Source organism: Pipistrellus kuhlii, unplaced genomic scaffold (assembly GCF_014108245.1).
Source record: "Pipistrellus kuhlii isolate mPipKuh1 unplaced genomic scaffold, mPipKuh1.p scaffold_m20_p_19, whole genome shotgun sequence".
Classification (NCBI taxonomy): domain Eukaryota; kingdom Metazoa; phylum Chordata; class Mammalia; order Chiroptera; family Vespertilionidae; genus Pipistrellus; species Pipistrellus kuhlii.
Window position 1 is genome coordinate 10,812,380 of NW_023425504.1, and position 27,219 is coordinate 10,839,598.

Here is a 27,219-nt window from a genome sequence, read left to right on the forward strand (position 1 = left end):
CTTCTCCATGGGCCTCTTATATAGTATCTTGGGCCCTGGAAGTTGGGCTTGGATGTGGTGCTATACACTACCTAAGGCCCAGAGTAGGATGAATATGGAAAGAGTTTAGGGGAAAGAATAAGAAAGCAGATGATTCTCCCTTGCTGCAAATTCTGGCAGTCTCCATTCAGGAACCTGCAGCCATATTTACAAAATGTTGTTTTCATAGACTTCTCATTGTTGAAGAAGGCATACAATGGCCAGTATAAGATTGATTTGCCCTACAAAATTATTTTTGAAACAAGTTTTCAATGTCTTAGCAGTCACTACATTTAGTTTAGTTTCCTAAAAGATGTGACACAGTAGATTAACTGTTGATATCAAAATGCAGAGGTTCCCTTATTGTTTGTCAACAATCTTATTCTATTCTCTCCCACAGCTCTGCATCCCGCCTTGGGAAAGCATTTGAACACTTCTGCAAGGTCTAGTCACAGATCTATTTGGATTTGTCATGAGAAAGTAACAGGCAGGAAGTCAACTTTCTCTGACCTTGGGAGGGTGTCTGTGAGTTGAGCAAAGCAAACTGATATTGGGTCTATTATAGGTTGTTCCATGTACACAAATGGTCTCCATCTCAGGGGCTATAAGAAAGGATAAACAAGACACAGAGTATAGACCGACTTTTTGCCGTGTAATGAGCGTTCAAGAGGAAGTTGACACACTGAGGGATGTTGGCACAGGTCAGAATTAGGTCAGAAACCTGCTCTGGCCTTAACTCAAGGGTTGTTGAATAACAGAACCAGCTTAGTGTGTCTTAGTATAGGAACTGGCCATGGGAGCTAACAGAGTGAGGTCCTGCTCAAACCTGGCTGGAGTCTTGCCTAGTGCAGAGGAGCCCACTTCCAGGAACTCAATCTCAGAACTCAGCGGGAGACTCCACCAGCCCTCCCATGACTAATCTGTTGGCTACCACCACTGACACTTCCCTGCCCTAGTCTACGGCCTACAGTTTACCCTAGGGAGAGAGGGCATGTTTTAGCCAGAGAAATGCCCTAACAGCTGTGCCTGTCCCTTCCGCTGGTCTGACTTTTCCCAGAATTGACCTGAAGGTTCAGCGAAATGGTTCAGAAAAACAATTGGTTGCTTCAGTTAGAAATTTAGTCACACTGGTGTTTAGGCTGAATGTATTATGGAACATAAGTTTGGAGGGTCAGGCCTGTGCCACAGTGCCTGACCATCTCTTCTACCATGTTGCTAAAGGTAGGGGAGCTAGAGTGAAAGGAAGGTCTTCAGTTGACAAAATGGAGACAGAAAGAGTCTAGTGTGCATATTTGCTACCACCCAGCTGCTAACTAATGTCTCAACTCCACATTAGCCCAACCCTGCCCAAAAAGTTGTCATGACAGCAATGCGTGTCCATTCTTAAGAACATGAGAAACAGTATTCTAACAGATGTTGGGGTGTGTAAGGGCCAAGCAATTTACAAATGAGAGGTTCACAGGCCAATGCATGGACACAGAGATTAACTTTGGAGTCATTTTTCACTATGTTCCTTAGCTTGTTGAGGTTCCTGGAACCCAAATTATCCTCAGTCTAAGATTCTTTTGCTTGGCTCCTCAGAGCCTAGCTATTTGATTTTTGCCAATGAGCACCTCCATTTTAGGCCTCAGTGTTTCTATCTGTAAAATGAAAGAGTTAAGTCAGATGAGCTCTGTGGTATCTTTCAGCTCAAATAATCATTCTGTGAGTTTAAGTTTGCCACATTTTGGTCCAAAATGAAATTTCTTTCTTTGTATGCCCCAAGAGTTTTGTCTCCTTATGTTCTTATAAAATCAATTCTTCTATCTTCATATGTCCAATCTGGACATATGGGTCAAAGTCAGTTTTACATTTTGAAGATTATTTTTAAAAAGGGCAAGGAGGAATCTTGTATTTATCCAAGATACTCAGACCCATCACATGATACCACTCTTCCATGTTAGGTTTGTTTGAGTATTTATTCTGTAAGTAATATCATTGGCTTAATGTTTGGTTAGGCAATGTGTATGCATAAAAATATGCAACACAATCAGCTTTGTAAGATGGGAGGTGATTTGCAATGAACCCTGTTGGAGTCTGCACTATTACTTACCAGCCCTGTCCAGGAACCCTGCAACTTGCAGCATATCATTAGGAATATAGTCAGCTACCTGTATATAAGAATACTAGAGACCCAGTGCATGGATTCATACACAGGTAGGGTCCCTCAACCTGGCCTGCAGGAATCTGGCCAGAACTGGCCCTCTGACATCCCCTGAAGGGTCCCAGATTGAGAGAGGGTGGTTCTCAGGTGATGCATCCCAGAATCAGGCTCCCTCCTCTCTGGTTCTTGGTGCATCACCCAAGAACTGCAGATGCCAAGTCACTGAAGCTCTGAAGCTCTTGCATTGAGGGTCTGCCCCCTGGTGGTCAGTGCATGACATAGCTACCAGTTGGACAGTAGAATGGTTGGCCAGTTGCTTGAGTTTTTATACATATTCTAGTGGCCATGTGCATGAAATTCGTGTGTGTGTGTGTGGGGGGGGGGCATGGATTATCCCTCAGCCCTGCCTGAACAATGTCCAATCTGGGACCCCTCAGGGGTCCTAACTTCTGGCTCCTAATTGCTCACCTACCTGATTGCCCCTAACCACTCTGCCTGCCAGCCTGATTGTCCCCAATTCCCACCCCCCTCCTTGCCGGCCTGATCACCCTCAACTGCCCCTCCAAGCTGGCCTGCTAGTCCCCACCTGCCCCCATGACAGCCTGATCACCCCAACTGCCTTCCTCTGCCTACCTAATAGCCTGTAACCACCTCTGCCTCAGCCCTGCCACCATAGCTTTGTGAGGAAGGTCTCACTTTGTCTGAAACTTCTCCCAGGGTAATTAGCATATTACCCTTTTATTAGTATAGATAGATTGGTAATGAGTAATTTATAGGCTAAGCAAACTAAAACAGAGATTACTCAAAGGATGTTTAACTTTAAAAATAGGCAAAAGTGTGCAAATAAGCTATAGAAGCTGGTGTGTATTTTTTTTTCATTCTCATGGTGTGATATTAAAAGATGTTTCTCACTTAGGAGACTGGGTATTGACCTAGTATTATTAATAGGATTATTCTTAAGTCTTTGGATCAAACATAGAGTAAATAACTATCAATGATATTCTCATTGAGTTCCCACCCTTTACCCATTTTAGAGAAAGGGAAATTGAAGACTACTATGGCCTTTATTATGGTGTTTAGTTGCTCAGATCATAATTGAAATGTTGCAAAGCCCTCTTTTTATGGAGATGGTGAATGGTGTTCAAACCTGAATTATCATGAAAAACCATGGTACTCTCACTCTTCAGCTCCAACTGCTAATTCTCTGTAGTGTCCTCAAGCTCAAGTCCAACCATACCCAATCTCCATTGGGATTTCCATAGGAAGTATAAACAGAGGTAGACCTTGGTAGTGGGTTTTTCTCTTTAAACCCTGATAATTGGTGTGAAGAACTTCCCTCAAACCACTTTATTTTAGATTGCTTGTGTGCTCAGACTGTTCGAACTTGCTTGATCCCAAATGCATGATTAATTGCATGAATTCCTTGTTGCAGACTAGATTCTGCAACTTGGTATCTTAGACACCTTTTTCTTTGTAACTTCCTAGAATTTGTACACGTTCTTAACACCTGTTTTGACTTTCTAAATTCTTGACCTTTTGCTCCAGAGGCTCTCTAACAGGTGTCTTGCTTATAGAGCCTACTTCCTACCCTTACATACTTCTGCTGCCTTGATGTTGATCATCTCTCTTCAGTATGATAAAGGTAATTCTGGGCACATACAAGCCTCCCTTCTGGGAAGTTGGTACACCAAATGACATCTGTATATGAGCAGTGACTCAGTTGACAACTGATTCTATATATTGACAGGATCTCATTATTTTTTGTTCTTGTGTTTGCATTTTTCAAGTCTGTTTGAAAAATCAAGAAATAATACAATACAAATTGAAATGAAATTAAAATTAAATTCCTTCTTTATTTAGTTTTTGTTCTTATCTTTTCTTATGTCCCTCCTCCCTGGATATAATAGGCACTCAATGTTCTTATCATTGTGCCCTAACCTCATCACCCCACCAACTTTCTCTCTGTAAAAGATATAACTCCTTCTTGCTCTCCTGATGTCCTCTCACATACTGTATCTTTCTAGGTCTTTCTGCCACTGTTCTCATTCATAGATATGACACAGCTAATGATGATACCCAGGCCTATACAGGTTTTGTTAAAAGGCCAATGTGGCATATTCTTTTCATAAAAATTGTGCATTCGTTTGCAACTGCTTTTGATCCTGTTCCTATGCTTTTAAGGCATTCTATTGCCTTTGCTTGTGAAGAGACAACCCTTAAGACTGTGATTATTCAAACAGGTCAGTGCAGTATGATTCAGTCCAGTAAAAACATTGAGTGCCTACTATAGGGAAAAGCAGAGCTTCGCCATTACCTTGAGAACTCTTGGGGGAAAGACATGTCTTAAGAGAAGGGAAAGGGCCATGAGGGAGTGACTAATCTCTCAGCTAAGTTTTACTACCTTTTACTCCCTCTCTTTACCTCCCATTTTTAATTCCTGTCTTCTCTTGTATTGATTAACAGCATGCCATTTTCTCTGTTTTGTTGTTGTTGTTGTTATTGTTTGTTCTTTTGTTGTTAGGTCTTTCTTCTACATACCTCTAACTGGAATTTCTTAGAGACCTAGTCCTCTGCTCTTCGCCTTTCTCTCTACATTCACTTTAACATCTCACTCACTATCATTGCTGTGAGGAAAGCCATAGTGTCTCCAGCCCAGACCTATCTCTTAAGTTCCAGTTGAAAGGCTGCATGGATATATATTAGGCATACTGGTTAATAATGTGGATTTTTTAATAGATGAGGTACACATATGTTGATATACTAGTATATGTACTACCAAACTTCCAGTTCTACTCATCTAAAACCAAAATCATCATACCTTCACTTTTTTAAAGTTAGAAGTTTCAATATCATCTTGGACTACTCCATCACCATCATCTCTTTGCCATCTGCATATCTAATCAGTTGGCAATTTTATGGATTCCATTGATGATAAAGAAATTTAACCTTAGAAGTTATCTAGCATGATAAGACTGAGACTAGAACCCAAGTTTAAATATCTTTAGGCCTTTCCTTTCTTTCTTTCTTTCTTTCTTTCTTTCTTTCTTTCTTTCTTTCTTTCTTTCTTTCTTTCTTTCTTTCTTTCTTTCTTTCTTTCTTTCTTTTTTTGACATCATTCTACCTTTAAAGCATAGGTAAAATTCATAGACTCTAGAAACAAATGACTGGGTTCAAATCTCCACTCTGCCATATAATTTGTTAGCTTTGACCTTGCATGCATAGCTTAATCTCTCTGTGGCTTATGGAAAAATGGAAATAATAATAATACCTTATCTTAAGGTATTGTTAGAATTAAATGAAAAAAAATCATAAAATAATTATAATTGGCTTGAGTGAATCACCTCAGATCCAGATTCACTGCAGCTCTTCTAAAAGTTTCCACACACTGTTAAATTTTATCCAGTCTTTCTAATGTAGAATATTTTAGACTCAGAAGACTTTTCTTGCTCTGAATACTATTATCACAACCACACAAGGAATTTGAATAAAACCAGTGTTTCAACACATTTTGGAAAACAGTGTTTCTGTAAATGTTAATACCTTCAATTAGAGCAAAGAAAGATAAAACAGAGAACCCATTAGTAAGTACTTATATTGTAACTTCCAAAATTCCCTTTTTTTTTTTTAACTCTCAGAGGGAAGTGAAACACATCCTAGTTTAGATTTATGCCATATCATTAAAAAATGGGATGCTTGGTTTACTTAGGAGCAATAGGATCATACTAGATACACTATTTAACGACCTGTACTTATTTTTATTTAACAAAATGTATTGATCATGTATTGATTAATATTCCCTTTACGAGCCCTGGTATATGTGCATGCTTACAAGAGGAACCCTAAGAAATGGGAGAATGCATGGGAAGAATAGATTTCTGGAACTAGAGAGTTTTCTAAAGGAGTGGGAATAATCTTGGAGTCATTGAGAAAGGAGCTGGGACAGTTGACATTGTTCTAAATGAGGAGAGGACAGAGGGAAGAAAGAACCGAACCCATGTGTCAAATTTCCCTGCTGATTGCTTAACTTAAATAACTTCAAACTTTATAAACTGCTTTCTAAGACAGTTTATATCACTTCTAGGGATAACCTTTGTGTGTCTGATTACCTTCTACTATTAGATCTGAAAGAACTTCAGAGATATCCTTATATATATATGAGGAAACTGAGGCCTAGAGGGTAGAAGGAATTGTTCAGTCCTCCAAATGCTTTAATCCATAATGGCATAATGAGAACTTTATCTGACTTTGTGTGTGGGGAGAGCAAAAATATATCACTCATGCTATCATACCCATACCAAAAGAAATTAAGACATTTCGTACTTAAGACAGAGAACCAAAAGCTTGATTTTTCTCCTTTAAGGGCTGTCTAAACTAGAGTAGCAAATCTACTTTGGCTGACCATTTTAGTTTTTATAAAGGCAACTTTGATTCATGATGCATGAGCCTGGGTCTTTTAAACTGATAAGAAATGGTTTGTTCATTGAACATGCAATCAAATTACTTTCCAAGGACTGAAATTTAAACTGACATTAAGCTTCAAGAACATCTATACTTAATTATATATAAAGGCCAGAAAATAATTTGTAACCTTAAGATAGCAAAATTCAAAGAGGAGTTCCACCTATGTAAATAATTTATTTCATTGCAACACTACCTTTTATTTTTGGCAATCAGGAAGGCAGGTGGGAGAGCAGTTGGGAGCCAGCAGTCCTGGATTATGAGAGGATGCCCGACTGCCCATTTAGGCCCGATCCTGGTGGGCAGTTGGACATCCCTCGAGGGGTCCTTATTGGAGACTGTGCAGGCTGAGTTGATGGACACCCTCCCCCACCCCATGCATGAATTTTATGCATCGGGCCTCTAGTAGTAACATTTTTTTTTTCAGAATAGGGGTAAAGGGTCAAGATGTAAAGGAATGAACATAGGCAAAAAAGCACAGGGATACAGGTTCTAAATCTGACCAAGGGCAGATTTTTACCCTTCTTGACTCTGGCCCTCAGGATACTCACCTATAAGGTAGAAGAAAGAGGGAAAATGTGAAATGAATCAGATAGAAGGCGTTTTGGTTATTTCTAAATGGCCTTTAACACTTCCCATCACACACACAATACACACACACACACACACACACACACACACCCTAGTTTTCCCCTTCAACTGAGCAGAGTCTGGAATTGTGTGTGTGGGGGGGTGCTGGACTAAGGGTCAGGTTATCTGGATTCTCATCCCAGCTTTTTCTTGAACTCTGTGTGTTCTAGTTAAAGCTCTTTCTCTCTCCATCTCTCAGTTTCTGCATCTGCTAACTGAGGCAATTGGCTTCTGATTGGTTTCCACCAGGAGTGCCCAGAAACAGGATCCATTCCTGAGTTACTAAAACAGAATTTTCCCTGGAGCATGGTGCTGCAGTCCTGTCTGTTTCAAACAGCTTCTCTGGTGATTCTGATGTGTGCTCCTACTTTAGCACTTTGGTTAGCCTGTCTCTGTGGGCCCTTGCAGCCCTGCCATTTGGGGAGATGATTGAGAATTTGGGGAGGCTCTTTTCTGACACTGTGTGCCCTGCTGCTGCCACTCCTATGGTAAAGAAATTAACTCAACTGTACAGGATTGGGCAAAGTAGGTTTACAGTTGTGAATACACAAGACACAGTTTATTCTTGTAACGTTATTTATTACTAGAGGCCTGGTGCACAAAATTCGAGCACGGGGGTGGGGGTGTCTCTCAGCCCAGCCTGCACTGTCTCCAATCTGGGACCCCTTGAGGGATGTCCAACTGCCCACCGGGATTGGGCCTAAACAGGCAGTCGGACATCCCTCTCACAATCCAGGACTGCTCGCTCCCAACTGCTCATCTGCCTGCCTTCCTGATTGCCCCTAACTACTTCTGCCTACCAGTCTGATCACCCCCTAACCACGCCCCTATCAGCTTGATTGATGTATAACTGCTCCCCTGCCAGCTTGTTTGCCCCCAACTTCCCTCCTCTGCTAGCCTGGTTACCCCTAACTGCCCTCCCCTGCAGGGTTGATTGCCTCCAACTTCTCTCCCTTGCAGGCCTGGTACCTCCCAACTGCCCTCTCCTACTTGCCTGATTGCCCATAACTGCCCCCCTTGCAGGCCTGGTGCCTCCCAACTGCTCTCCCCTGCTGGCCATCTAGTGGCCGTCATCTTGTGTCCACATAGGGGCAGGATCTTTAACCATATGGGGGCAGCCATCTTGTGTGTTGGACTGATGGTCAATCTGCATATTACTCTTTTATTAGATAGGATTATATTATTTATTTGTATTACAACCAAAAACCTACTTTTGTGCACCCCCCTTTCCTGTATATTCAGCTCACCACCTCCCAGCAGAGTTTTTTTTTTTTTTTTTTAAAGGATTGGAGGTGCTTGTTGGGCAGGAAGCACAAAGGCATATTCTTTGGAATCACTACTTGACAATCCACCAAGGTGGTGCTCTGAGCTTCCCATTTGTTGCCCCTGTGGACCTTTTCCTTGAACTATACAAGAACCTGATTAATTGATTTCTTTGTTTTTAAAAATCTCCTCTCTGGTGGGTTGTATGCTGCTTATCAAGATGTGCTGAGGAAACAGGTGCCAGCTTCAATTATTTGTAATGAGAAGGCCGAGGCTAGCTTGATTCAGAGGAGAATATGGTGGAGGAAGGAGGACAGACTGTTACTTACTTTTTCTTTTACTGTTGCTTTAATAAACAGAGTGTTACAAAGAAAATATGCTTGCAAAGTGAAAACAAAGAGGCACTGCTGGTGGCTTAACCCGAATTTTATAAAGTGCTTAGCACAGTGCCAGGCACAAAAAGAGTGGAACAAATGATAGCTGTTATTTCTATTTTGGTGGCAGCCCAGAATAAAGGAAGAAAATCTGAATGTTGAACCATGGGCAGAGTTATGAATGTGACCCCAACTGTTCTTGAACTTTAGCTTGAGGAGCTTCTTGGTTTCTAAAATGAAGAGGCCAGGCTGATCAGTTATATTTTTATGCAGTTGTAAATATGATTGTTTTCTTAGTTTCCCTTTTGATAGATAGTTCATTATTAGCGTATAAAAATGCAGCTGACTTCTGGATATTTATTTTGTATCCTGCTATTTTAACTGAATTCATTTATCAGTTCTAGTAATTTTTGCTGGAATCTTTAGGGTTCTCTATATACAGTACCATGTCATCTACAAATAATTACAGTTTTATTGGTACTTCTTCCTTTATAAATGGAATGACTTTAAAAAATTATTTTCTGATTGCTGGGGTTAGGAGTTTCCTACTATTTTGATGTGTTGTTCCCAATCTTAAGGAAAATGCTTTTAATTTTTGCCTGTTGAGTATGTTGACTGTGAGTTTTTCATATATGGTCTTTCTTATGTTGAGGTTTATTTCCTCAATTCCCTCTTTGCTGAGAATTTTTATCATAAATGGGAGCTGGATTTTATGAAATGACTTTTCTGCATCTACAGTATTAATATGATCATGTGATTTTTACCCTTCATTTTGTTTATGTGATATATCATGCTAAATGATTTGTAAATATTGTACCAACCTTGCATCCCCAGAATAAATTTCACTTGATCATGGTGTGTGATCTTCTACCAATGTATTGCTGGATCTGCTTTGCTAATATTTTGTTGAGGATTTGGTATCTATATTCATCAGGTATATTTGCCTATAATTTTCTTTCTTTGCAGTGTCTTTATCTGATTTTGGAATTAGAATAATGCTGGCCTCATACAAAGAACTTTCGAGTTTTCTCTTCTCTTGAATTTTTTTGTAATAGCTTGAGAAGGATAAGTGTTAGTTCTTTTGAGTATTTGGTAAATTCTCCTGTGAAGCCATCCAGTCCAAAACTTTTGTTTGCTAGGAGTTTTGTAGTTCGTCTAAAGTATATTTTTATTGATTTCAGAGAGGAAGGGAGAGGCAGAGAGAGATAAGAACATCAGTGATGAGAGAGAATTACTGATTGGCTGCCTCCTGCCTCCCCCTTCGCCACCTACTGGGGATCGAGCCCACAACTGGGCATGTGCTCTTGACTGGAATTGAACCTGGGACCCTTCAGTCTGCAAGCTGATGCTCTACCACTGAACCAAACTGGGTAGGGCACTAGGAGGGTTTTTTGGGTATTTTTCTGCTTCAATTTTATTTGTTGTAATGCATCTATTCAGATTTTCTGATTCTTCCTGATTCAGTGTGGAAGATTGTATGTTTCTACGAATTTATTCATTTTTTAAAGGTTATTCAATTTATTGTATATAGTTGTTCATAATATTTCCTTACAATCATTTTTTATTTCTGTGATGTCAGTTGTTACTTTTCTTCCATTTCTGATTTTATCTATTTCGATCTTCTCTCTTTATATTGATGCACTTTTGCCTTTCTTCTGTATTTGAATTTTAAACTGAGAAAATTTCAAAACCACATTTGAACTCATTTAAATAACAATATAAAACATTTTAATGAAAAGTAACTGATTTCAAAAGCAAAAAAAAAAATAATGGCAATGCTTTCTATTTTGTAAATTTCTTTGACATGTGGCTTCAAAGAACACAGATGGGTTCTCATATCAGCTTCTGCATTCTATTTATTCTATTATTTGACTGAAGTATATGAATAAAATGCAGCTTTACATAAACATGTATTTGGAAAAAGAGGATCTCGAAAAGCCTTTAAATGGGTCTTGGGTACCACCATTGTCATTATGCCACACTTTGAGAATGGCTGTTATATGTGAAGGATGCTCCCAGAGTTGTACAGTACCTAATCTGTGGGGCAATGAATGGCAGCTCTGCTCCAACCCCCTCTCTTTTACCCCATCCCCACTTCAAATAGAGCATTTAAGTTTTGTTTGTTTTTAACCCTCACCCAAGGATATGAATTTATTGATTTTTAGAGAGGGAAAAGGGGGGGGGGGAGAGAGAGAGAGAGAGAGAGAGAGAGAGAGAGACAGACAGACAGACAGACATCTTTTGGTTATTTCTTGTACACACCCCAACCAGAGATCAAACCCACAATCTAAGTATGTGCCCTGACCAGGAATCAAACCCACAACCTTTTGGTGTATGGGATGATGCTCCAACCAACTGAACCACAAAGCCAGGGTAAAGCAATTCAGTTTTTATGATTTTTATATAATGGAGTTATTGGAAAATTTATTAAAAAGAGGTCCAGCCTCTAAAAGTGTTTGATAGCCACCCACCAAAATCTTAGGTTAATGAAGAGCTAAGGATTTGAGATGTGATTGGTATCATTGAGTCTAGAGATTGCCTGGGAAGGCATGTGAGCATTTATTTAATTATTGTCAGCTGACTTGGCAGAAACACATCCTGGAAACACACTTTGCCAGAGGCAGATGTGTTGTCAATCTGACCTTCAGCTCAGGCATCAGGGGGTGGGTTTTATTATCTATCGATAAATCCAACCAAACACCAGTAACAAACATGATTATCCAGGCCCACCCTGAAGTGACAATGACAAAGAAGCCACAAGAATGCACACGATCTCCATTGTCTTGGGCTTTAGTAAAACTTCCTGGTTTTTGCTGTATAAAATAAACATGCTGTATTGGCTCTAGGTCACTGTGTCTCCATCAGAGGACAGCTGTCCCACCTGGCCCCAGCTTTTTCCTTCTATCTCTGGGTCTGACTATTTCATTTTCTTTCTTTTTTTTATATTTTATATATTTTATTGATTTTTTACAGAGAGGAAGAGAGAGGGATAGAGAGTTAAAAACATCCATGAGGGAGAATCATTAATCAGCTGCCTCTTGCACACACCCCACTGGGGATGTGCCCGCAACCAAGGTATATGCCCTTGACCGGAATCAAACCTGGGACCTTTCAGTCCGCAGACTGAAGCTCTATCCACTGAGTCAAACCGGTTTCGGCTGGACTGCTCTCTAGCTGCACTGGATACAGAAAAGAGAGAAATATTTACAATTGAGATCCTTTTCCTGGTCTTCTTCTTTCCTAATAATGTGGACTCACTGGCTTTTAGTAGAGGGTTATGAGATCATGCCTCAACTTTTCCCAGATAGTTGCAGTTCAGGAAAATGGCATCATATGACTTGAAAGACTAAATGCCACTTCTGAGTGGTGCTCACCTGCCCAAGGTGTGATAAAGGCTAGAGGAAGAGTGGATTCAATATTTGTTAAGCTGTCTGTTCACTGGGGGCAAGAGATAGGCCATAAGGGCAGATTTCAGTGATATATATTGTCATCTTTAGAGCTGAATATTAATCATTATTACTTGTTTCTAAGATTTATGTCAGATCTTTAGTCTCAGGGACAGGAGCCAATGTAAAATATTATGGAATTCAAGTATCCTCAGCCCATTGATGCTTCTTTCAACTTATTGTCTAATAGGGAAAGCTGTGATGTTATTTTCCCTTACTGGCAATGTCATTATTGATTTCATGTCTTTTTTCCCCCCTTTTTTCAAAAAATCTTCTCCTGGGTTTTGCTAGGCTTGGCATATAGCTGAGAATGCTTTCCTCCCACTTCTCTGGCAGGCAAGATGCCGTGAATCCTATTGGCATGGATCACAGGAGATTATGACCAATCTTGCTGACCTGCCCACTTTCTCCTTCAGGTTGTGAGCATGAGCAGAAGAACTCCCAGAGTAGTCTTGTTGTTGTTGTTATTTTTGCTGCTGTTGGTCATGGTGGTGGTGGATCTTACCTCTGTCCTCATTTTCTTTGTTTCTCATTAATTAAGTGGCCCAGCCCCTAATGCCCAGCATAAGTGTCTGTCATTTTGGTTCATTTTGTCTCCATTTTAATATAACTCTTTTCTGGAAGTAAAAAATAAAACTGAATCTCTGGGCAAAATTGAAACCCTTGCCATTGTTGTTGGGAATATAAAATGATACATATGCTGTGGAAATGGTATGCCAATTCCTCAAAAAGTCAAATATAGAATTAACACATGAGTAGCAATTCTACTCCTAGGTATATCCTGAGAGAAATGAAAACATATTTCCACACAAAAACTTGGACATTGCAACATTAATAGAGACAATGAAAAAGTGAAGTAAACCCAAATACCTAACAATGGATCCATGGATAAGCAAAATGAGATGTATGCATAAGATTGCAGATTGTTCAGCCTTAAAAAAAAGAAAAAAATTGAAGTGATGTTACATGCTACAACATAGATGAACCTCAAAAACTTTGTTACATGAAAGAAGACAGACTGAAAAGCCTATGCATTATATGACTCCAATTATATGAATTATCCAAATAGGAAATCCATAGAGACAAAAGCAAATTGGTGGTTGTTAGGAGTTGAGGGGATGGGGGAAGAAGGAGTGACTTCTTAATGGGTATATTGTGTGTGTGTGTGTGTGTGTGTGTGTGTGTGTGTTGAAAATGTTTTGGAACTAGATAAAGGTGGTTGTTGCACATATGTGAGTGTACTAAATTACATTGAACTGTATGATTAAAAATAGTTAATTTTATGAATTTCACCTTAATTTTTTTTAAAAGCGAACAACACCCCACCCCTCAAACCCAAAATACCTGAATTTTTGGCTGCTGCCCTCTGTTGGGCTAGTTCTGTTATGAATGTTTCTTCTCTTTGAGGCCATTTCCTTACCTGTACAAGGAGTTAGGAAGAGCACCTTACAATGTTATTTTTCTAATTAAAAGACAAAGCCGAGTCTTCATGCCTGGATCCCTGTTGCTGGCTCCCAACTGGTCTTTTCACGCCCATCCTTGTAGCATTAATTTTCTTATAGAAGACACTGGTACTTTTAAAACTCCTAAACTGTAAGTCATGAGGTTTAGGATATGGCTATAACCCTATTATGAACTGAATTTGTGACCTTGGAAAAGTCCCTTTTTCTCTTGGGGCCTGAAAAAATGCAGAGATTATGTGTGGTGGTCTCTAAGGGTAACTTCCAATTTTGATCAATTTTTTAAAATATATATATTTTATTGATTTTTTTACAGAGAGGAAGAGAGATGATAGAGAGTTAGAAACATCGATGAGAGAGAATCATCGATCAGCTGCTTCTTGCACCCCCACCACCACCCACTGGGGATGTGCCCGCAACCAAGGTACCTGAACTTGACCGGAATCGAACCTGGGACCTTTCAGTCCGCAGGCTGACGCTCTATCCACTGAACCAAACTGGTTTCGGCTTTGACAATTTTTTAATAAATTGATTTTAGAGAAAGGAAGGAAGAGACATTGATGTGAGAAACATATTTTTTACAGTTATGTCAAGATCAAATTGTGAACAGCCTAGCTCACTATGCTTGAGATGGACTCCATTATTTTGCAATCACATCCCTTTCCCAAGGCAACAATTTTCCTCTTACCACTGTAATTACATGGGTCTTGGAATGAAGCATGTGCATTGTAGCTTTTTCCACTTTTTTTTCTTGGTCATCTTGTGTTGGACTTTCTGGCTTTAACCCCTATGTAATTCAATCACATTTTCCTAAAGATAAATATATATAAAACTGCAAGAAGCCTCCCTCCCTGGGAGAGAGACAGACAGACAGACAGACAGACACCCGGTCTGCCTGCCAACTTCCTTTTCCCTATAGACTCCTAGCCCACCCACTGCCACCTGATTTATGTCCCAGGGAAGCAGCATAGCTGAGGTGAAGATTTACAGCAGCTTTTCATCTTCAAATGAGCTACTACCCCTCTTCCTTGCGTATTCAAGTGCTTGGCACTCACAGCCTGTAAGTTTATCCTGGAATTCACAATGAAATATGGTCCCATGAGAACCTTGAAGAGAAGCACACAAGGAATTATTTCAAAGCAGTTTGCAGGCGTGTACAGTAACTAACGAGAGTGCAACCCCAGCTGTCAGTGCAGGTGTGATATGCACAGAGCGATTATATCCAGTGACTTCTTCCACATTCGGGCCTCTGAGACATGGAGGAAGGCATACTATTCAGAGTCATGGAATATTGAATATTCCCATCTTAGCACCTTCACTTACTAGTTGTGTGACCTTGAGCAAGTTGTTCTCTGATCCTTACCTGACATAGCTGTAAAATGAGCAGAATGATACCTACCTCACAGGAACAATACAGCTTACTTGATAATGGCTTTGAGTGCTGGCATCCTACAACAATGGATTTGAATTATTAGTTTGCGTTTCTCTGAGCCTCAGTTTTCTCATCTATGCAAAGAGTACAGACTTTTTTGTTCAGGATGAAATGAGATCATTTATATAAAGTGCATGATCCCTGGCATATAGTAAGCTATATGTTAGCTAATAGTATGATTGTTATTGTTTGTCATTTGGGTATAATTCCCATAATTCTAGAAAAGTGATTCTGTGCACTCTTCCAGATAATTTAGTAAACTTGTCCTGTAATTTGGTACCTGGTTTTGAACCCTCAGGTAAGACATGAATCTGAGAATCCTGCAAAAGTAAGACCTTTTTCCTCGAGAAAACAAAGGCTTTGCCCTAACAATGGTATGACATCTTCACATCGAATGATATCCAAAGCTGACAAATATGTTGAGCTGGTCATGGATTTTTAAAGAGCACATCCATCAATAGCAGCAAAGTAAATTCAATTATGAATGTTATATCCGCAAAAACAAACAAACAAAATAAAACAAAACAACAACAAAAAAAACTAGCCAGGGGTCTTAAGCACAGTGCTGGGCCTTCTGATCTGTCACATTGTCAGAGACTCACAGGGTATATGAGGGCAACAACAGCAGTGGCTTTAAGTCTTTAAGACAGGTTTTTAACAATGAAGTCATTATATAGGTGCTTCATTTACTTGCTCAGGCACTTAGATCTTTGGGGATATCCAGACAATGAAGGGAAGTTTTCATTTTTTTTTTAAACTGAAATTGTGGGAGTGTATTGAATTCAGCAGGTTTTATAAAACACCCAGTTTGTGTCCTCTATTACATATTATTGGATATCACAGGGAGTTCTCAATTTTATGGACAAAAATGAGACTCACAGGTTAAAAAACGAAGTGACCTAAGAAAAGTAGAGTAGCTGAGATTCAGACAGTTCTGTCAACTCCAAAGCCTGGGCCCTTTCCATTCAAAAATGTTGCCTCTTCACAGACCTGTCAATTCACTCATTTTGGGGCTGACTTGAGGGAAGTCTCAGACCCAGTCCAGTGGCTTCTGTGATACTTTGACTTCAGCAGAGATGGAAGCTTCTTGCCAAAAGCAAGTGATATGTATCCAAAATGGACCATTACATGTATCTCTACTGTCTGATCCTCTTAGTAACTTGGCTGAGTATTTTCTGACAACAATCTCTATCCTTATTTTAGCACTTGCCAAACCATTACATATTAGAGATTTTTTTTAAGTTTTTGTGTTTTAAACATGTGAGAAAGTGAATGAAGCCATTATATCTTAAATTGTTAGTTTACCATCCTTTGTATTAGCATAAAATACTTGGGATTCAGTAGAGTAGCAGCCCATTGTGAAACTCAATGTAAAATTTGCAGAGGAAATCTTCTGCTGATTTGAACCAGAGCTGAAAAAGCATTCACTGTAGAACTTTCATACCCTAAAATCTGAAATATGCAAACAATGTAGAATAAAATAAACCACACACACACACACTTATAAGTGAAACTTTTTCAGGCCCTTTTAGACAGAAACCAAGCCTTGTTATACCCATATTTCTAAGGAATTCTTAATGGTCTATTGTTCCTTCAAAGCAAAAGAATTTATATGATCAAATTGAGGAAACACATTGCTGAAATCTAATATACAAATACAGATCTTTGCCCCTGGGGAACTCTAAAACACATTCAAAATTCAAACTCACTGTCACCTTTCAACTGATGGAGTCGGCCTGCATCTGTATGTCTTTATTTTACAATTCAAGCAGCGCCCCCGCATCATGAGTGGAAATGGTTCTCATGAAGAAGGACAAGCCAGATTTTCTTTTATGGACTTTGTTTTGTTTTGTTTTTGCTTTGTTTATTCAATCACAAAACACTCCTTTCACTGCTTTCAGAAAGAATGTATCTTGACATAGCCAAGGACAAGTTATAGCTAAACCCATTTCCCATGAAAACAGGAACCACTATCTTCAGATTACTTTTTTCCTCTTTTTATTGAATTTATTGGAGGGACACTGGCTAACAAAATTACACAGGTTTCGGGTGCACAATTCCACAACACATCATCTCTGCACTGTATTGTGTGTTCACCATCTCAAGTCAAGTCTTCCATCACAAAAAGATACTCAATGTCACTAATCATCAGAGACATGCAAATTAAAACCATAATGAAACTTCACATCTATCAGAATGGCTACCATCAATAAATCCACAAACAACAAGTGTTGGCAAGGATGTGAAGGAAAAGGGAACCCTCATGCATGGTTGGTGGGAATGTAGATTGGTATCTCCAGATTCTTAATTAGATCAGCACTAGAGGGCACTCTTATGATGCCAAAATGGACGAGTTTTACTAAAACTGGTGGGCGCGGGTAGGTGTGAGCTGAGGGGGTTCAATAATGAGTGCAGACAACAGACAAGACTTAGAGAAGATATGTGCAACTGAGAATTGACTGGATCACCAACCGATAAAAAAACACTATTTGAAAAGGGCTATTTAGCCATTTTCCTCAGCAGATCCACATGGTTTTCAAAACGTGATTGGTGTTTTGGCAATACAGGGCATTAGGCATCATTTCTCAGAGTAAAATGAATGTAAGAATCACAGATTGTTACCATGGGATGTAGTAAAAGTGCATTAAGGCAGAAAATAAAATGTGAGAGAGACGTTTAGGGAAATGTATTTACAATTTAACAGCTACTAGAAAGGAAGAATTTAACATCCTTGGGGTCTTTTATGGCTGTTTTCCAAGACTTTTGCAGCCATTGTTCACTGAGTTCTTTTGAATGGCTGTGTCTGGAGGCTCAGATGCCTGTCTGCCTGCTGCCCCTCAACAAACTCTGGTGGATACAGAGTAGGTAGCGTGTTGCCTTGGCTCTGCCACCGATGGCATTCATTCAGTGATCTGTGGCACATCCTTGCTCCCATAGTGTCTCGGGAAGTGGCTGCGGAACACTAATTAATTACCTCTAGAAGAATACAAAATGATATCTCTCAGCCACTGAGTCTGTGGTTGATGACTGCAGAAAGAATTTTCAATATCAGTTGTGACTCCTGTTTGCATGCTGGGCACTGGCCAGAATGACTCAGTTGTGTCTATGTGCAATTCCCTGAGGAGCCAGTATGGGAACTCAATATCTAATTGGAAGAGTGGGCCGCTGAAGACAAAATTGTCTATTCTGCCTTTGGCCCCCAAATCTCTTAGAGCAGCACTGCAAAAACATTTTTTTTTCTCCAGGCCTCACTTTGTAAGGATCCAGGCTACATTTCATAGGAAATGCTCCTGACTAAGTCAAGTTCTTATAAAGTCTTAGAACATTAAATGAACGGGCACTTTTGGGAAAGCAATGTTCCAACACCCTGTCTGTGTGGCTAGGGAAACTGAGTGCCATCTTCCCCCTGGAGAATGGGCCTGCCCAACGTCTCACCAGTGTTGTTGGCAGGAGGACCTCAGTCTTTTGACTTCTAGTCCAGGCCACTTTCTCTTACCTTGTGTTGCATTTGTCTTTCCTCAATCACAGTAATTCTAAGGAACAAGAAACCAGTAGCTAACTATTAGCCAAATGGTTTTGACATAGCTAAAATAGCTCTGTGTTATATATTGTATTGTATACAGTATATTGTATTTAGGTGGTATAGATGGAGAGATGGAGAAGAAAATCCGTAGCCCAATATGTCACCTCTAATTGCCATGGGATTGGATATTGAACCATTATAGTAGGGGTGTCGAACTCAATCAGAGAAGAGGCCAAAATCTAAAATCCAGCCTAAATCGCGGGCCGAATGGTTTACTGAACAGTCATAAACTGTCATTGTGATGGAAATGCAGCGGAGTGCAGTGATGACAGCGCGGTGCGGGCCACATTGCAAGGCCTGGCGGGACGGATTTGGCCCGAGGGCCTTGTGTTTGACACATGTGCATTAGAGGGTCATTTCTGTGGGTCTAGAAGACTCTGTAGTCTCAGCTCTTGCCCAAAGATAAGATAGAATTGAAAATTCTTACCACCTGCCGAAACCGGTTTGGCTCAGAGGTAGAGCGTCGGTCTGTGGACTGAAAGGTCCCAGGTTCGATTCCGGTCAAGGGCATGTACATTGGTTGTGGGCACATCCCCAGTGGGGGGTGTGCAAGAGGCAGCTGGATGATGTTTCTCTTTCATCGACATTTCTAGCTCTCTATCTCTCTCCCTTCCTCTCTGTAAATATTTAAAAATAAACAAATAAATAAATAAAATTCTTACTACCTGGCAGGGAAAGTAGGCCAGGAGAATGGGTCAAGAAGCCAGATTTAGTATCTTGAGGAAAAGGGGAACTTTGAGAGGAGCAGTCAAGACAAACTTAGGAAACTTCACAGTTGTGCCAATGGGGATTAAAATGAATACCCTTAGAAAAAAAGTTGGAAAGGATGTTGTGGATTTCAGTATTCTCAGGCAGACCATGAGAAGCTCCCTATCTCAGAACATGCATCATTTCTGTCAGGCTTAAAATAATACAAGGAAGAAAGCAGACCAAGTAATAGAACATAGATGTTGAGAGACACCCCTCCCCATATCAATAAAAGTCGATGCTTTCAGTGTGGCCTTTTCTATGCAAGTATGCCTGACTACTGGCTTTACAAAGCTAGTTCTGTTCTCAGAGTAGGACAATGGCTCAGCAACAGGGGGTTGTGAGCCCTGACCTAGGCCTGCCATAGGTTCACTATACTTATGGACAGTTCTTTTACTCATCTTCTTCTTTAGATAAAAATAATTATGGATATGCTCTGGCCAGCTGGCTCAGTTGGTTGGAGCATCATCCTGTGCTCCAAGTTTGCAGGTTCAATTCCTGTCAGGGCATATACTTAATTTGCAGGTTCAATCCCCAGTCAGGGCTTGTATGGAGGCAAATCTCTCTCTCTCTCTCTCTCTCTCTCTCTCTCTCTCTCTCTCTCTCTCTCTCTCTCAACATTCCCTCAAGTAAGGATTAAACAAAGTTATTGAGCCTAACCCATGACCTGATAGTTGGCTATAGGTTTTCTGTGCATGGTCTCATCTAACTCTCAAAACAATCTTGTGAGGCACACATTGGCAAGTATAGATAGGTTGTTTACATTTGGTTTCTCTTCTGATTGAGCAGGCTTCTGTTTTCACTCGTTGGTGCCCATGCCATATTGGTTGGTCCTATACTTGTTCCCAATTTGTAGCTGAGAAAATCAAGGTTGAGAGGTTATGGGACCTGAGCAGTGTCACACAGTAAGTTAAAGAGCCTGGACTAGAACCCAATCTGTGTGACTTCAGGGCTTATTCCATGAACCCATACCACTTCTCAGGCTTGTGCATGAGCAAAAAGCAGAGGCCAAGCATTTTTACACTGCAAGTAGCAAAGCATTTTAACACTTTGCAAGTAGCAATTTTTCTTGGGGCCTTAAGAATCATCTAGTTTTTAGTCTGGCCTCTCTCCCCCGCCCCCCAGTTTGAACAACAATCCTTTACCAGGGATTTGTAGGCATGAAACCCCTTACTATTTAGGGGAGCAGATTAAACACGCAGAATAAGTTTTCAGTAGGATATCCTGTATTTTTCTTCAGAAACCAAAAGAAAATATGACCTGAGATTCAAAAGGTAGTGACAGGTAATTAAGCAGTAGTATAGTAAGTTAGAAAATGACAAGGGTGGAAAGCATCCTAACTGGGGAGAGGGGTGGTCAGTCAAGGGTACAGTAACTCTTAGTGTGGGAGTTGGGTGGAGGGTGAGCAAACCCGCCTAGTGTCAGAAACCCGAGAAGATGAATGAGCCATTTGCTTGGCAGCTCTGGAACAGTGATAGGTAATTGACTACCACAGAATGTATTATCATCTACCACAGATTTGCAATCAGATCAAAACAGTGTTTATGGGTACTTTTTTGTTTTGTTTTATTTTTTAAAATATATTTTATTGATTTTGTACAGAGAGAAAGGGAGAGAGATACAAAATTAGAAACATCGATGAGAGAGAGTCATTGATTAGCTGCCTCGTGCACACCTCCTACTGGGGATATTCCCCTCAACCAAGGTACATGCCCTTGACCAGAATCGAACCCGGGACACTTCAGTCCCCAAGCCGACGCTCTATCCATCAAGCCAAACCGGTTTCGGCTGTTTTGTTTTATTTTTAAGCACCCTCTGCAAAATCTGAACAGCTATGTAGCCTCTATCTGGGAGTGTGTAGCTATGGAGGTCTCTTTTGATTGACAGCAATCACCAACATGGCAGATGAAGAAACTGCATGAGCAGAAAGAAAAAATGGGGGCGGGGCAACAATTATTGATCAATTAGATTTTTCTTGTTACAGTATTCTTAGTTAAGTTTCCTTGTGTACCTTTTCCATACTAAAGAACCAGCCACTCTATAGTTCAAATAAACAAAGCTGTTGCCCTGGAAAGAATGATGATTGGCTACATTTCAACTTGGTGATTATTGTTTTGGCCATGTTCTTATAAGCTCAGAATGTTGGGCTCTGAGCTCTCTGAACTTCTAATGACATGTTTTACTGAGAAAATGACTAGAGATGGCTGTATTTTTCACTAACTTGGCACCAAAATAAAAGATAAAGCTGTTAGAGAATTACAAAATATTGGAACTGGAGGATTTTTAGAAATCTCTCATTTCATATGGTTCCCTGGGAGAATGGAGAAGGGAATTTGCCTGAGATAAAATGAATCATTGGTAAAACCATGAATAGAAACCATGGATTCTGATTTTTAGGCAGGGACGTTTGAGGTATCGAAAAATGGCAAGCCCGATTTATTTATAACCATGACATACAACCCCAAATGGGCAGATATTACAAACAATTTACAACACTGGCAAAAAGTTGAAAACAGACCTGACTTGGTAGCCAGAGTTTTTAATATTAAACTGAACTCTCTTTTAAATGATGTATGTAAATTCCATTTATTTGGCAAAGTAATAGCTAAGATTCATGTGATTGAATTTCAGAAACGAGGACTGCCTCATGCTCACATATTATTGATATTAGATAATGAGTCCAAATTACATTCAGAAGATGACATTGGCCACATAGTTAAGGCAGAAATTCCAGATGAAGACCAGTGTCCTCGACTTCTTCAAATTGTAAAATCAAATATGGTACAGGGACCATGTGGAATACAAAATCCAAATAGTCCATGTATGGAAAATGGAAAATGTTCAAAGGGATATCCAAAAGCATTTCAAAATGTGACCATTGGAAATATTGATGGATATCCCAAATACAAACCAAGATCTGGTAGTACCATTTCTATTGAAAATAAAATTGTCTATAATATTTGGATTGTCCTTTATAACCCGTATTTGGACCTCAAATATAACTGTCATATAAATGTTGAAGTCTGTGCATCAATTAGAAGTGTCAAATATTTATTTAAATACTTCTATAAAGGTCATGATTGTGCAAATATTCAAATTTCTGGGAAAAAATGTTATCAATCATGACGAAGTACAGGGCTTCATTGACTCCAGGTATGTGAACACTTCTGAGGCTATTTGGAGACTTTTTTGGGGATGTGAATGCATGACCAATCTCATGCAATCACAAGATTAGCTATTCATTTGCCAAATGATCAAAATTTGTATTTTCATGCAAATGATTTTGCTCAAGTTTTAAATAGGGCTAAAAGACATAACTCAACTTTGATGGTTTGATTCTTACTGAATAGAGAAGACTCTGATGCAGAGAATTATTATTATTGGGAGATGCCACAGCATTATGTGTTTAATAATTCTTTGTGGACAAAAATCCGAAAGGATGGAATGAAGTATTAGGTAGACTGTTCACTGTGAGCTTTAGAGAACCAGAACGATATTACCTTAGACTTTTGCTTCTGCATGTAAAAGGTGCAAAAATTTTTGAGGATATGTGAACTGTAGGAGGTGTAACTTATGATACATTTCATGAAGCTGCTAAACAGTGAGTATTATTACTTGACGACACTATCTGGAAAGATACAATTGACGATGCAATCATGTGCCTCATGCTATGTGATTGGCCATAATACAAATGAGTTTAAGGTACTGTGATGTTTGGGGATGTTTCAGAAAGTTGTCTCTTAAAACAAATATGAGATCAGAGTATTCTGCTTATAGCATATGGTTTGTAAAACGTGGAGATGGCAAACTTCATAGCAATTTTCATTTAGGAAAGGATATTATTGAAATTTCCCATGAAATGATTTGTAATGGATCTATTATTGAAGCCACCTTTGGAAATAGTATATCTATAGATAACATTAAAATATATATAAATGTGAGATTCTTTGTCCAAAAATGAGCATGTTCAAAAATTAAATGAAGAAATTTTGGATATACTTGATGGAGATTTTCACACCTATTTGAGTGATGATTCCATTGACTCAACAGATAATGCTGAAAAGAAAAATGTTCCCATTGAATTTCTTAATGGTATCACTCCTTCAGGAATGCCGTGTCATAAATTAAAATTGAAAGTGGGTGCAATCATCATGCTACTGAGAAATCTTAATACTAAATGGGGTCTTTGTAATGGTACCAGATTTATTATCAAAAGATTATGATCTAACATTATTGAAGCTGAAGTATTAACAGGATCTGCAGAAGGAGAGGTTGTTCTGATTCCAAGAATTGGTTTGTCCCCATCTGACACTGGTCTCCCATTTAAATTAATTTGACGACAGTTTCCCATGATGCCAGCATTTGTGATGACTATTAATAAATCACAAGGACAAACTCTAGACAAAGTAGGAACATTCCTACCTGAACCCGTTTTCAGACATGGTCAGTTATATGTTGCTTTCTCTCTAGTTCGAAGAGCATGTGACATTAAAGTTGTAAATACTTCAGCACAAGGGAAATTAGTCAAGCACTCTGAAAGTGTTTTCACTCTTAATGTGGTATACAGAGAGATATTAGAATAAGTTGAATCATTTTATCAGTCATTATTTGCATCAATGTTGTTTTTATATCATGAATTTGTTGTTGTTACATCATTTTGTTTATGTATTATTTTCATATACATTGAACTCATTTCCTTTATCTCTCACACTTTTATATAGAGAAAGGGCAAATAGCAATATTAAAATATTTCCTCTAATTAATTCCCTCATGAATTTTGTGCACCAAAATTTTGTGTTATTTATAATACAAATGTTGAATCTTATGCCATAGGATATGTTCTCCATACATTAATAGAGACATAAGTAAAATGAGGAGAAAATCTTTCTGAGCATTAATAACATACATTATATTTCTATGGAACTCTTTTCCTATCAGCTGGCCTAAAAAGCTTTCATAAGATTGTAAGCTCTGTGAAGGCAGGGGTTTGTGTCTGTTCTGTTCACTGCTACAACTCAGTAACTCTAACAATGCATGCTGCATAATAAATAATCAATATTTTGGGGGCTGATTTTTATTGAATATATTTGATGTATGACGTATAAATTTAAGGTGTACAATGTGTTAATTTGATACATTCATTTGAATATGATTGCCATTGTAGTGCTATTTAGAACCCCTGTTACATTACATAAATGTCATATCTTTTTATTAAAGGGTATTTTTAAAAGATTCCATTTAAGAGCCTTACTAAAGTGTGTGTGTGTATATATATATATAAAATGAGTTCATAAAGTTAATTCATTTTTTCTAATCAGTATGCTTCTCCCTCTTTTTTGCTTTTCATGCATGGTCTTTGATTCACTTCCAATGCCTTCCTGCCCTTTCAATTGATGCACCTATAACATCTTCCCGTATCACCACTGAATACTCTGCCTGGATAACCAGGTAAGACATTGAACTTCTAAAAGTCTCCTCAGTGCAATCACTGAACAAACTTTAATAGACAGTTGAGAAGTATACATATAAATTAAAAAGTAATCTCGAGATGCAATAGTTCGTAAATCAATTCTGCACATATTTATATTATTTGAAGATTTCTGTTAGTGCAGCATAATTAAAATTACAGTTTTAGAAAGTGCTACGTATGTGACTTTGGAATTTTATAGTACTAAGAATCAACATAGAGCTTCATCTTTTTTATTTTTGTCTTGCATCTTTTTATCCCAAATTATGTTACTTTGTTGTTGTTCCTGAAACCGAGTATAGTGGAAGGGGTATTAGCCTCTCTTTACTGTGTAGGGAAACTAAGTCTTGGGGTAAATTAAAAAAAAAACAAAACTTTTGATTACTTCTTTCTCATGGTTGGAATAGAAGAAGAGCATATATAAGGCCCTGGATGGTAAGTCAGCTAATAGGGGGATTATATCTAACAGATCTGGCATCAGGAGTCACCATCACTTTAGTTTTTCATAACACTTGCTTCTGTGGCCCTCTTACCAACTGACAGAACCAGGGAAAATAAGGCTTAGCCACAGTGGGAACTGATAATAATAGTCTTCTGTTGCTTCTCAAATGATGATGCAAGGCTCTGTTGCTCATAATGCTATCAAAAATCTCTCTTACCTCACTTCTAAAGCCTCCAGACAAATTTAATATAAAGAAACTATTCTCTCAAGAAAATGTATAGGCCATGTAACTCGTTTTGGGTACAAAAGTGTTATATTATCTTTTGCTCAATATAATACAAAAGCTAACTGAACCCATTTGAACCCTCAAACTAGCAATTGACCCATGCACAACTTCACAGTCCCTGCCAATATCAGAAATTCACATAGTAGAATTGGAATTTTGTGACTCTTAAGACATATTATGAAAAGAGCTAAAAAAAATTTTTATGGAGAGACACATTGTTTACTTTGATGGATGTTTTGCATTTGAGTAGAAAGGATTAGAGTAATGCTTTATGTATCACTGTGTGCTTGGAATTTCATCATTTTTTGGAGAACAACAGCAAAGTTTAATCTTTTTTTTATTCTTTTCCTTTGTTATTTGTGTTTTATATATTCCTGATTATATGAAAAATTACCACCATTACCTACAGGGTCCTATCAATCATGCATTTCCATGTTAGTGATACCATAGCATTTGGTTTGGTTTATTGACTTTTGTGTTTTGCTTAGATGGCCATCGCTTTTGTGAAAGGGAATAGAATTAGCAGGATTGAATGGTAGATCTGTCATTCTCAGTCCATAAGGTTCCATTGATCTGGCTCTTAGGGCTCAGCATTTCAGCACTCTGATTCATAATTCCCCCACTATTTGAGAATAGCTAAATGAGGACCAAAGTGAAAGAGGCATCCATGAACTGGTTCCTTGTGGGTTTGAAAGCTGAAAAAAGAAACCATGCTATCAAAGCAAACAGGAAAACTTACTATTTTAACTTATTTCTTACCAAGCTCTTGCTAGCACCTGGTTTCACTGTTCCTTTAACAGGTGGAGGATTTTTCAGATTCTAGATGCAATGAGGTAAGTGACAATGCATCTTTAGTCTAACTGAACCCAAGTAAGCTAGAATAGACTCTGTAGTTGCTTATCAGGTTAATTTCAATACAATAAGTAGGTTAGGAGCTTGGGACAAATTCTTTTCAGGACTATTTTCTTTAGCTTAAAACAGCTGAAACTACCCAGACATGAATGTAGTCTTAGACATGTAGACCTAGTGCAGACTGGATGAATGTTTAGGACCAGCATCCCAGACAGTTTGGCAGTAGATTATTAGCTCTTTTTTTTTTTCCTTTCCGTTGACAGAAAGGATGACACTGTGGAGTGTTTTGTGAAGAAGGCCCCATCACCCACCAACATTATATTTTTCACAGTTCTCAAGCACATCTGCCTGTTGCTAGGCTGGATGGTGATTTATGGACTAAGTTAGATTTTTATTGAAGGGAAATCAATTGTTTGAAAATATCAGGGCTTTTAAAGTATGTAAATACAGGGCTGGGCAAAAGTAGATTTACAGTCGTTCATATGGGAAATAATATAATAATTAATAAATAATGATACCTGTCTGGCCAGTGTTGCTCAGTGGTTGAGCATCAACCTATGAACCAGGAGTTCATGATTCAATTATGGGTTAGGGTATATGCCCCAGTTGCGAACTAGA

General features: G+C 38.9%; 1 protein-coding gene across 6 annotated transcripts in view; it reads left to right on the top strand.

Moving 5' to 3' along the window:
- HS6ST2 (heparan sulfate 6-O-sulfotransferase 2) overlaps window positions 1–27,219 on the top strand; it is a 308,639-nt gene that overhangs the window by 201,974 nt on the left and 79,446 nt on the right. For 3 of the 6 annotated variants that reach the window (XM_045583508.1, XM_045583510.1, XM_036443458.2), the window contains exon 3: window positions 26,550–26,582. The exons of the other annotated variants lie outside the window; for them this stretch is intronic. In XM_045583508.1, coding sequence (XP_045439464.1) covers window positions 26,550–26,582 — 33 coding nt within the window. The remainder of the gene's footprint in view (window positions 1–26,549; window positions 26,583–27,219) is intronic. 6 annotated transcript variants of the gene reach the window in all.